Below are 13,601 nucleotides of genomic sequence, written 5' to 3'. Positions count from 1 at the left end.
GCCAGTATTTGAGAGTTCCTTGATCATGCCAGCAGACTTCTGAGCAAGACCCTTTAGTCCCTAGTGCAAGCAAAAGACTCAGATTTTGTCCAATGTGTGCAGGAGGGTTTTTTTGACACAGTATGTCGAAGGGCTGACGAGGGGAGGCCACACTGGATCTGGTAATTGGTAATGAAGTCTGGTAGGTGAGCACTTTGGAGAGAGTGACCATAATTCGGTTATGTTTAGTTTATTGATGGAAAGGGATAGGAACATGCCACAGGGCAAGAGTTATAGACGGGGGAAGGGCAATTATAATGCGATTAGGCAAGACTTAGGAGGCATAGAATGGGTTAGCAAAATGCAGGGGATGGGGACAATCAAAATGTGGAGCTGGTTTAAGGCACACATGTTGCGTGTCCTTGATAGGTGTATCCCTGTCAGGCAGGGAGGAAGCGAATAAGGTGGTAAGGGAACCGTGGTTTACTAAAGAAAATGTATCTCTTGTTAAGCGGAAGAGGGAGGCTTATGTGACGATGAGACGAAATGGTTCAGGTGAGGCGATGGAGAGTTACAGATTAGCTAGGAAGGATCTAAAGAGAGAGTTAAGAAGAGCAAGAGGGGGACATGAGTAGTCATTAGCAGGTGGAATAAAGGAGAATCCCAAAGCTTTCTTATAGGTATGTGAGGAATAAGAGGATGACGAGGGTAGGAATAGGGCCAGTCAAAGACAAGTGGGAAGTTGTGTGTGGACCCTGTGGAGATTGGAGAGGTGCTAAATGATTATTTCTCATATGTTTTCACTGAGGAACAGGAGAATATTGTAGAGGAGACGACTGAGCTATGGGCTACTAGAATTGAAAGGATTAAGGTTAGTAAGGAGGAGGTGTTATCAATTCTAGAAGGTGTGAAAGTAGATAAATCCCCTGGACTGGATGGGATTTTTGAGGATTCTCTGGGAAGCTAGGGAGGAGGTGGCCTTGATCTTTGAGTCCTCATTGTCTACAGGTTTAGCACCACAGGACTGGAGGACTGTAAATGTGCCCTTGTTCAAGAGGGGCAGTAGGGATGACCCAGGTAATTATAGACCTGTGAGCCTTAAGTCTGTTGTAGGAAAAGGTTTGGAAAGGATTATAAGAAATTGGATTTATAATAATCTAGCAAGCAACAATTTGATTGGAGATGGTCAACATGGATTCGTCAAGGGCAGGTCATGTCTCACAAACCTCATTGAGTTTTTTGAGAAGGTGACAAAGCATGTGGATGAGGGTAGGGCAGTTGATGTGGTGTACATGGACTTCACTAAAGCCTTTGATAAGGTTCCACATGGTAGGCTATTGGAGAAAACATAGAGGCACGGGATTGACGGAGATTTGGCAGTTTGGCTTAGGAACTGGTTTTCTGTAAGAAGGCAATGAGTGGTGGTCGATGGAAAATATTCAGCCTGGAGCCAGGTCACTAGTGATGTGCCTCAAGGATCTGTTTTGGGACCACTGCTGTTTGTCATTTTTATAAATGACTTCGACGCAGGCATAGGTGGATGGGTTAGTAAGTTTGCAGATGACACTAAAGTCGGTTGAGTGGTGGACAGTGTGGAAGAATGTTGCAGATTCACTTTGGGAAGAATAATAGGAAGGCAGAATACTGGGTCAATGGAAAGTATGGATGTGCATGTACGTAGGTCCCTGAAAGTTGCCACCCAGGTTGATAAGAAGGCGTACGGTGTGTTAGGTTTTATTGGTAGACGGATTGAGATCAGGAGCCGTGATGTCATGCTGCAACTGTACAAAATGCTAGTGCGGCCTCGCTTGGAATATTGCGTGCAGTTTTGGTCGCCCCATTACAGAAAGGATGTGGAAGCATTGGAAAAGGTGCAGAGGAGATTTACCAGGATGTTGCTTGGTCTGGAGTGCAGGCCCTATGAAGAAAGGCTGAGGGACTTGGGTCTGTTCTCATTGGAGAGAAGAAGGCTGAGAGGGGATTTAATAGAGACGTACAAGATGATCAGAGGATTAGATAGGGTGGCCAGTGAGAGTCTTTTTCAGAGGATGACGACTTCAGCTTGTACCGGGGGTGTAGATTTAGGACAGATGTCAGAGGCAGGTTCTTTATTCAGAGAGTGGTAAGGGCGTGGAACACCCTGCCTGCCAATGTAGTTAACTCAGCCACATTAGGGGCATTTAAACAGTCCCTGGATAAGCAAATGGATGATGATGGGATAGTGTAGGGGGAGGGGCTTAGATTAGTTCACAGGTCGGCGCAACATTGAGGGCCGAAGGGCCTGTTCTGCGCTGTATTGTTCTATCAGCCCAAGTGCTGGAAGCTGGTCAAGGAATCCTGGACTCGAACAGGTGCAAGAGGAAAGCAGACCAATTTGCGCTCTCATTTCTTGTGCGGATGGTAGTAGAGGCAAAGTTGTAGCTGTTCTGTACAGCAGAGCTGACTGCTCACATTGCTGCAAGAGTATGAATGTCAGGTGCATAGGCAAGGAGAGGATCCATGTTCATAATGCAGAGCAGTTAGATACAGCTCCAGCATCAGGGGAATTAATGTGCAGCTAGCACCATGAAGTTATTCTACCCATGAACCTTTCTCAGTTGGTCATGTGCCTGGAGTTGGTGGGAAACATACAGAAGATTCATTTTAGCAACAATGTGAAAGCTGTTTGAGCTATTGCTGAACAAGGGTTTCGGTCCATCAGTGATAATGGGAACTGCAGATGCTGGAGAATCCAAGATAACAAAGTGTGAAGCTGGATGAGCACAGGAGCACAAAAGCTGACGTTTTGGGCCTAGACCCTCCTTCAGAGAGGGGGATGGCGAGAGGGAACTGGAATAAACAGGGAGAGAGGGGGAGGCGGACCGAAGATGGAGAGAAAACAAGATAGGTAGAGAGGAGAGTATAGGTGAGGAGGTAGGGATGGGATAGGTCAGCCCAGGGAAGATGGACAGGTCAAGGAGGCCGCATGAGGTGGTAGGTAGGAAATGGAGGTGCGGCTTGAGGTGGGAGGAAGGGATGGGTGAGAGGAAGAACAGGTTAGGGAGGCGGGGACAGGCTGGGCTGGTTTTGGGATGCAGTGAGGGGAGGGGAAGAACTGGGCTGGTTTTGGAATGCAACATATCATCCTCCGACACTTCCGCCATCTACAATCCGACCCCACCACCCAAGCTATTTTTCCATCCCCACCCTTGTCTGCCTTCCAGAGAGGCCACTCTCTCTGCGACTCCCTTGTCCGGTCCACACTGCCCTCCAACCCCACCACACCCGGCACCTTCCCCTGCAACCGCAGGAAGTGCTACACTTGCCCCCACACCACCTCCCTCACCCCTATCCCAGGCCCCAAGATGACCTTCCATATCAAGCAGGTGTTCACCTGCACATCTGCCAACGTGGTATATTGTATCTGTTGTACCCGGTGTGGCCTCCTGTACATTGGGGAAACCAAGCGGAGGCTTGGGAACTGCTTTGCAGAGCACCTCCGCTCAGTTTGCAACAAACAACTGCACCTCCCAGTTGCGAACCATTTCAACTCCCCCTCCCATTCCTCAGACGACATGTCCATCATGGGCCTCCTGCAGTGCCACAATGATGCCACCCGAAGGTTGCAAGAACAGCAACTCCTATTCCGCTTGGGAACCCTGCAGCCCAATAGTATCAATGTGGACTTCACAAGCTTCAAAATCTCCCCTTCTGCCACTGCATCCCAAAACCAGCCCAGCCTGTCTCTGCTTCCCTAACCTGTTCTTCCTGTCACCCATCCCTTCCTCCCACCTCAAGCTGCACCTTCATTTCCTACCTACCACCTCATCCCGCCTCCTTGACCTGTCCATCTTCCCTGGACTGACCTATCCCCTCCCTACCTCCTCACCTATACTCTCCTCTCTACCTATCTTGTTTTCTCTCCATCTTCGGTTTGCCTCCCCCTCTCTCCCTGTTTGTTCCAGTTCCCTCTCCCCATCCCCCTCTCTGAAGAAGGGTCTAGGCCCCAAACGTCAGCTTTTGTGCTCCTGAGATGCTGCTTGGCCTTTCGGTCCATCGTACTGCTTAAGAGTGTTCCAATCCTGTTGTTCCATCTTTGTCTCATTACACCAACATAGATGCTAACTCACTAGCCACCTCCTTTTTAAGATCCTAGGGTGAAGTTGCATTCAGACCTCCATCAGCTTTGCTTCCTCTTGCTCGAGATTATAATTTTTCCAAGTTCCTTTCTGTCTTCCACTTCCTGATTTACAACTATTACTGGAATGTTTTTGAATCTTTATTCATTAATGGGATGAGGGTGTCACTGATCAGGCAGCATTTACTGCCCATCCCTAATTGCCCAGAGGGCAGTTGAGAGTGCACCACATTGCAGAGGGCCTGGAGTCACATGTAGGCCATCCAGGTAAGGACAGCAGTTTCTTTCCCTAAAGGACATTAATGAACCAGATGAGTTTTTCTGACAATCAACAATAGGTTCATGGTCATCATTGGGCTCTAACTCGAGATATTTTATTAAATTCAAATTTCATCATCTTCCATGACAGGATTCACACCTGTGTGTGTCCCCAGAACTTTATCTGGGTCTCTTGATTTACAGTCCAGCAATAATCCCAGTAGGCCAGATAATCCTCTATAATGATGCCAGGAATGAAGAATCTGTTTATTTTGTTAGCCATTTCCTTATTATCTACAATTAATTGCATATTTTTACTCCAGGATCAACACTCAATTTATTTTTTCCTTTCTAAATGCTTGTTCAAACTCCCTTTAATCTGGTTTTACATTTATAGCTTTCCCTCCTGAGTCTATTTTTTTCTTGCTTAACATTTTAGTTATTTTCTTCTGTTCTTCATCGTAACACATTGCAGCAGAAATTAGGCCATTCAGCCCACTGAGTCTGCTGCACCATTCACTCATGGCTGATGCGTTCCTCAACCCCATTCTCCCACTTTCTTCTTGTAATCCTTGATCCCCTTGATAATCAAGAACCTAAGTATCTCTGTCTTAAATGTACTCAATGACCTGGCTTCCACAGCCTTCTGTGGCAGTGAATTCCATAGATTCACTACTCTCTGGCTGAAGTAGTTTCTCCTTATCTCCGTTCTAAGAGGTCTTCCCTTTACTCTAAGTCTCTGCCCTCGGTCCTAGTCTCTCCTAAAAATGGAAGCATCTTCCCAACATCCACTCTGCCCAGGCCATTCAGTATTTTGTAGATTTCGATTAGATCCCCCCCATATCCTTCTAAACTCCAATGAGAATAGTCCCAGAAATCTCAAATGTTCCTCATGTGTTAAGCTTCTCATTCCTGGGACCATTCTCATGAACGTCCTCTGAACCCACTCCAGGGCCAGTACATCCTCCCTGAGATATGGGGCCCAAAACTGCACACTCCAAATGTGGTCTGACCAGGGCCTTATTAAGCCTCAGTAGTACATCCCGCTTTTATATTCAAGTTCTCTCACAATGAATGCCAACATTGCATTTTGCCTTCTTTACTACTGACTCAACTGCAATTTTACCTTGAGAGAGTCCTGGACTAGAACTTCCAAGTCTCTCTCCACTTCAGACTTCTGAATGTTCTTCCCATTTAGAAAATAGTCCATGCTTCTATTCTTCTAACCAAAGTGCAAGATCTCACATTCCCTGGTCAGAATATACTCATCCTTGTGCAGTTGTATATGTTTTTCTTGAGCTTGATGCTTTCCCTTAATACCTGTAGTTGACTATGGATGGTGGGTCTTCCCCTTGGAATTTTTTTCATAATAGAAATGTACATTTAAGTATTTTGAAAAATCCCCTTGAATGCCTACTATTGCATCTGTCTCAATCTGTGCTATAGTTTAACATCCCAGTTTATTTCAACTTGCTCAGCATTCATGACCACACAGTCATCCTTTGTATAGATTTAAAATGAGTTTTAGATCTAGCTTCTGCCTTTTCAAGCTGGATGTAAAATTCATTCAGACTGTGGTTGTTGCTTTCAAGGAGTGCCTTTACTGTGAGGTTACTATTCCTGTTACATCACATCTAATAAGTCACCTGTGATTATTGTTGTGACTATATCACAAGCACCTAGTATTTCTTGTATACTTTGTCCCACATTCTGGTCACTGTCAGAGGATCTGTGCACTACTCCACCTAGTAATGACTTTCCCCTACTAGTCCTCATTTTGATCCAAACCTGTTTTACACCTTGATCTCTTGAACCAAGGTCAGTCATCTGTAACCACTGCACAGGTGCTGTCCATGATCCATCGTACTACCCTTCCATTTTTCCTACCTACCTACCTATCCTCTTTGTCATTTACCCCTCAATATTTAGGACCCAGTCCTTGTCATCTTTTAACCAAGCCTACATAATGAGATTTATTTACTTCAATGTGTGCTATCAATTTGTTTACTGTTGTAATGAATGCTACACCCGTTTAAATGCAGAGCCTTTAGTATTTTTTTGTTAACCTTTGTAATCTTCCGGTCTTCTTGGTGTACCCTAGGTATTTTTGATCTCTCTTGCCATCTTTTGATCCTCATTTCCCATGTTAATATTTCCTTCTCTTACTTTGTCACTACTCTTTGATATATAACGTAATTCTACGTTCGATCCCTTGCACGCTCTCACTTTCTCCAGTGGGCCACAAAACAATCCATTATGCTTGCATTTTGAACCATACATTCATGTCTAATTTTATGTGACCCGAAGAAGACTCTAGGCCTGAAACATCAGCCTTCCTGTTCCTCTGCTGCTTGGCCTGCTGTGTTCATCTAGCTCTACACCTTGTTATCTCTGGCATACAAATTAGCACAGATAATAATGCTGCAGAAAATGGTGTCAGTCTCCCTAACTGTACTATCCTGTCCTCCTACCGTATTCCTTGTTGCTTCTACTTGAATGGCCCCTGTACCACAGTGCTATGCATCAATGAGCGCCCCCTCCCCACCCCCAAAAAACTTCAAAACAATCTGAGACAACTGCAAACATATTGGACAGTTCCAGAGACTGGCATTCCCATGCCCTGTCCTCCGAGACCCCTTACCTGCTTTATCCTGTTACACCGTCCTGTCCCTAGCCGGATCAGAGACTTAGTTCAAAGTGGTGTCACTGTCTCTTTGGTACAGAGAACATCCCCTCCATGAAGCACCACTGTGTCTGTAGTTCAGTCTCGAGCTCATTAAACTCTGAACCAAAGATGTTCAGACTTCAAATATCCACTGCAACAGTTTGCCCTGGATCACAGTGGCATCCAGGAGCTCCCACGTGTTGCGGCCTTGACACACCACCAGTACGGTCATCATGAATGAGTTTTAATTAACTGTTACTTATGTTGTGGCTGATTAATTTTACTAAAAATTTGTGAATTTTCTTAAAATTTAAGAATAGAAAAGTTCTTAAACACTTACTAGAGACATTCAATAGCCAGTTCCTTTCCCTGTTGTAGAGCGAGAAACAATTCCACTGGTCCCAGTAGACAGTTTTTGTCTCGACATGTCAGCAGGTCTTTTTCTAACCATCTGTTTTAGGTGATGCTGTCTGCCTTGGGTCCTCCTTTCACCCACTCCTCTTGATGCTGCTACCTCTGTTTCAGGATCTGCTACTCTGGCTGATGTTGTTTGCCTATCAGAGACCTCGACTGGCCTCCATTTAAATATGAAGAAAAATGAGAATATAATGCAATATGGCCAGACTCCTTTTGTGTGCGCGCTGTTGTTTGAGGGATAGACTTTGGCACAAGATTGAATCTGCTTTCTCCATGTGTACCTGAGAAAGCCGATAGAGGGCGTCTATTTCATAACTCATCCAGAACACAGCATTTTTATCAATGCAACAATCCCTCAGTATGACACCCATCATTTGTTGGAGTAAGAGCATATTGAACTCTTCACTGCCATCTTATGGTCAGAGATTAAACTCTTGATCAGAAAGGAAGTTGGCAGACAAACTGAGCAGATGTTAAAATCTGGCAAAGAAGGGCTACGAGATACACGTTTGAATTTTTTTTTGAGAAGTTCTGCATTCTAGCAAAATTTAAAAGTTACAAGCTAATTTTAAAGTAAGTTCACTGTAAGGATAGTAAAAACAGATTCAGCAGTAAGTTTGAAATGAATTAGGTATAAGGTTAAAAAAAAGGACCATTATTCAAAGCAGTGGGGCAATAGGAGTGGAGTGAATACTCAGCTGGCTGACAAACAAATGGGGCTGACTGATATTTGTCTGCTCTGTAATTGTGTGGTCTGCCAGTCAGACTGAACTGAATGGCCATTTTTGTGTGTTCTGGGTTTGGTCTGTTCCTGGACATAACAAGGAAAAGGAGCTGCTTGTATTTTCAGGCTAATTCAATAAACCACATGTGGGGAACTCTTGCCCTATGCGAGCAATATGATTGTGTTCATGTTCTACATTTTGCAAATACATTAATATATTTAAGGTCAACATGAATGATACTGTGATTGCTCTTAGGATTCTCCAAGGCAACCAGGTGGCTCTCCCAGGACCCCAAGACAACCAGGTGGAACAAACATGGTGACTGCGGTCCCACCCATCACATCGGGAACTCCAAAAGGTGTGTTATAAGGTGCAAGTAATTTAATGAGTCTTGGTCCACCTCCTGTGAGATGCAAAATGATTGTTTTTTTGATATTTTTAGAAATTTATTTGGTATCAGGTTCATAAAAGACATGTTAATCTCTGCAATTGTATAGCAGCTTTCTTGAGTACCAGGCTTGCTGAAGTGTTTTACAACCAGTAATGCAGAGTAGCCCTGTTGTAATATAGGAAATTGGCAACCTACTTGCACTCGGGAAGATATCTCAAACCTGAAGTATCATCATAAATTTTTATATTGATTGTGGGATAAGTATTTGCTTCGTTACAAAGATATATTCTCAGCTCCTCTTCAAAATGGTGGCACATAAGAGAGCAGGTATTTATTCAAATAAATACCTCCCCGAAGCAACAGCATTTCCAAAGGTTAACACTTCATTAAGTTTGTATGATGAAGGAAGAATGATGTAGGTTGAAGGGTCTAGGCCCAAAACGTCAGCTTTTGTGCTCCTGAGATGCTGCTTGGCCTGTTGTGTTCATCCAGCCCCACACTTTGTTATCTTGGATTCTCCAGCATCTGCAGTTCCCATTATCACTTCATTAAGTTTGTATGCCTAGATTTTGTGTTCCTGTTTTTGGAGAGGGACTTGGAGCCACTCCTTTGCATTTGAGGTGGCAGTGCTGCCCACTGAGCCACAGCTGGCACAATGAAGTATTGAGCAAAGAGAATGACGATCAGCCCACTGGTAAAAAACCAACAAAATAATTTGAAACTTTTGCCTTGTGTTCATCTGATATTCACAAGAATACCATTGTAAAGGATAAACAGCATTTTATGAGGAAAGCATTGACAGTTGTATTTTTACAACAGCGATTAATTTCCCTGCTACCAAATGACGATAGTACTCCATACTGTTATTCAGTGAATTTCTTCCCTCATTGCCATCCCAACCAGAACCACAATGGATCATAAGGGGTTTCAACTTCTGTTTTCTGGGACATCCAGGGATGACCAATAATTGTGGCAACCTCCACATTTTGCTGTTGTAAAAATAATTGTCCAACTAATTCATTCAAGGACAGTGACCAGTATTCACTGCATAATTTCCCAAAATTTCAGTTCCTCTTTTCATTTTGATTGTTTTCAAATTTATTTATGCCATCTGTTGCACCCCAGCCCTTACATCAATTATTCTAAAGTTCTCTTGACCTTCTCCATTTGTCCTTTTTTAGTAGGATATTAGCCCTTCCCAGAGCTTCAGTTCACTTGCACTCCCTTGTGTTCACCCGCAGTTCTCTTTCCATTGAGCGCATTGGCGACTGGCTCATTGATATGCTTAAGGCTGAGTTGACTTTTGATCTTCAAGGGAGTTGTGGGATATGAGGACAAGACAAGAAAGTAGAATCCAAGTCAGGTCAGCCATGATCGTGTTGATTGGCAGAGCAGGCTTGTGGGACTGAATGAACTAATGCTACTCTCATTTCCAGTGATCTGATTTGTGCTGAGAATTTCTTTCTAAGTTCCTGATCTTTGCATTCTGCTTATTCCTTTCTTTTCTAGTGTTTTCTACATAATTTTTATAATCCTAATCTTTAACCAGTATGTCTTGGTCACAGCTCCTGGTGAAGTTTAAAGTTGAGATTTGTGTTTTTAAGGTGACGTATTCAGGTTAACATGAATGCATTTGACATGTCAAAAAACTCTAACTCCACATGGGTTGGCTTGTAGGTGGATGAAGATTTAAGCTCCGAAAGGAACAGGTGTTTAGATTTTGCTGCTTATGGCAAGTTGTGTAATAAAGGTTTCTAATTAATAAAAGGTAGAAATGTTACATTTTAAAACCTCCTTTTAAACTAATGTGACGTGGGTTGGGTACCAAATGAGGTGGTTAGTGGACAGTAAGGAGGTAGTAACTACACCCTGTAAAGAACTAGATAATGAAGTCAGTGTGACTAAGGGGAAGAGTAGGCAGAGAGCAGATGATGAACGCAAAGGGACAGGTGGTATGGAGTGCATTTGTTTCAATGCGAGAAGTGTAGTAGGTAAGGCAAATGAGCTTAGGGCTTGGATTAGTACCTGGGAGTATGATGTTATTGCTATTACTGAGACTTGGTTGAGGGAAGGGCATGATTGGCAACTAAATATCCCAGGATATAGATGCTTCAGGCGGGATAGAGAGGGAGGTAAAAGGGGTGGAGGAGTTGCATTACTGGTTGAAGAGGATATCACAGCTGTGCTGAAGGAGGGCACTGTGGAGGACTCGAGCAGTGACGCAATATGGGCAGAGCTCAGAAATAGGAAGGATGCGGTAATAATGTTAGGGCTGTGCTACATGCCTCCCAACAGTGAATGTGAGATAGAAGCAAAGATATGTAGGCAGATTTATGGAAAGATGTAGGAGCAACAGTGAGATGGTGATGGGAGATTTTAATTTTCCCAACTTTGACTGGGATTCACTTAGTGTTAGGGGATTAGATGGAGCAGAATTTGTAAGGGACATCCAGGAAGGTTTTATAGAACAGTATGTAAACTCTGGAAGGGGCCATACTGGACCTGGTGTTGGGGAATGAGCCCAGCCAGGTGGTTGAAGTTTCAGTAGGGGATTACTTTGGGAATAGCGATCACAATGCTGTAAGTTTTACAGTACAGATGGACAAAGACAAGAGTGGCCCTAAAGGAAGAGTGCTAAATTGGGGGAAGGCCAACTATAGCAAAATTTGGCAGGAGCTGGGGAATGTGGATCAGGAGCAGCTGTTTGAGGGTAAATCCACATTAGGTAAATGAGAGGCTTTTAAAGAGAGGTTGATTAGAGTGCAGGACTGACCTGTCCCTGTGAAAATGAGGGATAGAAAGGGCAATATTAGGGAACCATGGATGACAGATGAAATTGAGAGACTAGCAAAGAGGGAAAAGGAAGCATACATAAGATCTAGGCAACTGAAAACAGATGAAGCTTTGGAAGAATATTGGGAAAGTAGGACCAATCTGAAGAGAGGAATTAAGAGGGCTAAAAGGGCTCAAGAAATATCTTTACCAAACAGGGTTAAGGAAAACCCCAAAGCCTTTTATTTGTACGTAAGGAGCAAAAGGGTAACAAGAGAAAGGGTTGGCCCACTCAAGGACCAAGGGAAGTTATGGGAGGAGTCAGGGAAAATGAGTGAGATTCTTAATGAGTACTTTGCATCTGTATTCACCAAGGAGAGGGAGATGACGGATGTTAAGATTCGGGATAGATGTTTGATTACTCCAGGTCAAGTTGGCATGGGGGTGGGGGCGCGGGGGAGTGTTGGGTATTCTTAAAAAGCCTTAGGGTGTGGACAAGTCCCCAGGTCTGGATAGGATCTATCCAGGTTACTGAGGGAAGCAAGAGAGGAAGTAGCTGGGACTTTAACAGATATCATTGCAGCATCCTTGCACACAGGTGAGGTCCCAGAGGACTGGCGAATTGTTAATGTTGTCTCCTTGTTTAAGAAGGGTAGCAGGGTTAATCCAGGTAATTATAGACCAGTGAGCCTGATGTCAGTGGTGGGGAAGATGCTGAGGGATAGGATCTATTTATATTTGGAAGAAAATGGGCTTATTAGTGATAGGCAGCATGGATTTGTGCAGGGTAGGTCATGTCTTAGCAACTTGATAGAATTCTTTGAGGAAGTGACAAAGTTGACAGATGAGGTAAGGGCTGTAGATGTCATATACGTGGACTTCAGTAAGGTGTTTGATAAGGTTCTCCATGGTAGGCTGACGGAGAAAGTGAAGTCGTGTGGGGTCCAGGGTGTACCAGCTGAATGGATAGAGAACTGGCCGGGCAACAGGGAACGGAAGGGAGTTCCTCAAAATGGAGAACTGTGACCAGTGGTGTTCCACAGAGATCCGTGTTGGGACCACTGTTGGTTGTGATTTACATAAATGGTCTGGAAGAAGGTATAGGTGGTCTGATCAGCAAGTTTGCAGATGACATGAAGATTGGTGGAGTATCAGATAGTGAAGGAGACTGTCGAAGAATGCAGCAGAATATAGATTGGTGAATTGGGTGGAGAAATGGCAGATGGCGTTCAATCCAGGCAAATGCGAGGTGATGCATTTTGGAGGATCCAATTCAAGAGTGAACTATATGGTAAATGGAAAAGCCCTGGGGAAAATTGATGAACAGAGAGATCTGGGTGTTCAGGTCCATTGTACCCTGTAGGTGGCAATGCAGGTCGATAGTGGTCAAGAAGGCATACGGCATGCTTACATTCATCGGGCGGGGTATTGAGTACAAGAGTTGGCAGGTCGTGTTGCAGTTGTATAGGACTTTGGTTCGACCACATTTGGAATACTGTGTGCGGTTCCGGTTACCACATTACCAAAAGGATGTGGATGCTTTGGAGAGGGTGCAGAGGAGGTTCACCAGGATGTTGCGTGGTATGGAGGGTGCTAGCTATGAAGAGAGGTTGAGTAGATTAGGATTATTTACATTAGAAAGACAGAGGTTGGGGGGGGAGGAACCTCCATTGAGATCTACAAAACCATGAGAGGTATAGACAGGGTGGATAGCAAGAAGCTTTTTTTCCAGTGTGGGGGACTCAATTACTAGCGGTCACAATTTCAAGGTGAGAGGGGAAAAGTTTAAGGGAGATACGCATGGAAAGTTCTTTACGCAGAGGGCGGTGGGTGCCTGGAATGCATTGCCAGTGAAGGTGGTAGACGTGGGCATGATAGCATCATTTAAGATGTATCTAGACAGATACATGAATGGGCAGGGAGCAGAGGGATACAGGTCCTTGGAAAATAGGCGATCGCTTTAGATAGAGGATCTGGATCGGCGCAGGCTTGGAAGGCTGAAGGGCCTGTTTCGGTGCTGTAATTTTCTTTGTTCTTAAGCTTTGTGGTCAGTTACTTGAACTTTCTGCTGTAAATTCTCTCAATTACTAAAAATAGTTCCCTGCAAGGACTTTGCTTTCTTAAAGAACCATTAAGACGTGCCACACTGAGCTATTGTCAGACGTGACTGAATTTGGTCAGGATGGTGTCTTTGCTTCCAGTGTATTTAGACTGATGGTATCTATAATACTGCATCCAGTGTGCACTTAATTGTGGTTAAGTTACTTGCAAGTCCGC

General features: G+C 44.2%; 1 protein-coding gene across 1 annotated transcript in view; it reads left to right on the top strand.

Moving 5' to 3' along the window:
- Positions 1 to 13,601, top strand: part of dync1li2 (dynein, cytoplasmic 1, light intermediate chain 2) — an 80,302-nt gene that overhangs the window by 54,290 nt on the left and 12,411 nt on the right. The window contains exon 11 of the mRNA XM_048546279.2: positions 8,417 to 8,519. Coding sequence (XP_048402236.1) covers positions 8,417 to 8,519 — 103 coding nt within the window. The remainder of the gene's footprint in view (positions 1 to 8,416; positions 8,520 to 13,601) is intronic.

This window comes from Stegostoma tigrinum, chromosome 16, assembly GCF_030684315.1.
Source record: "Stegostoma tigrinum isolate sSteTig4 chromosome 16, sSteTig4.hap1, whole genome shotgun sequence".
NCBI lineage: Eukaryota > Metazoa > Chordata > Chondrichthyes > Orectolobiformes > Stegostomatidae > Stegostoma > Stegostoma tigrinum.
Note: the sequence above shows the minus strand (reverse complement) of the source record. Positions and strands in the feature narration are given on the sequence as shown.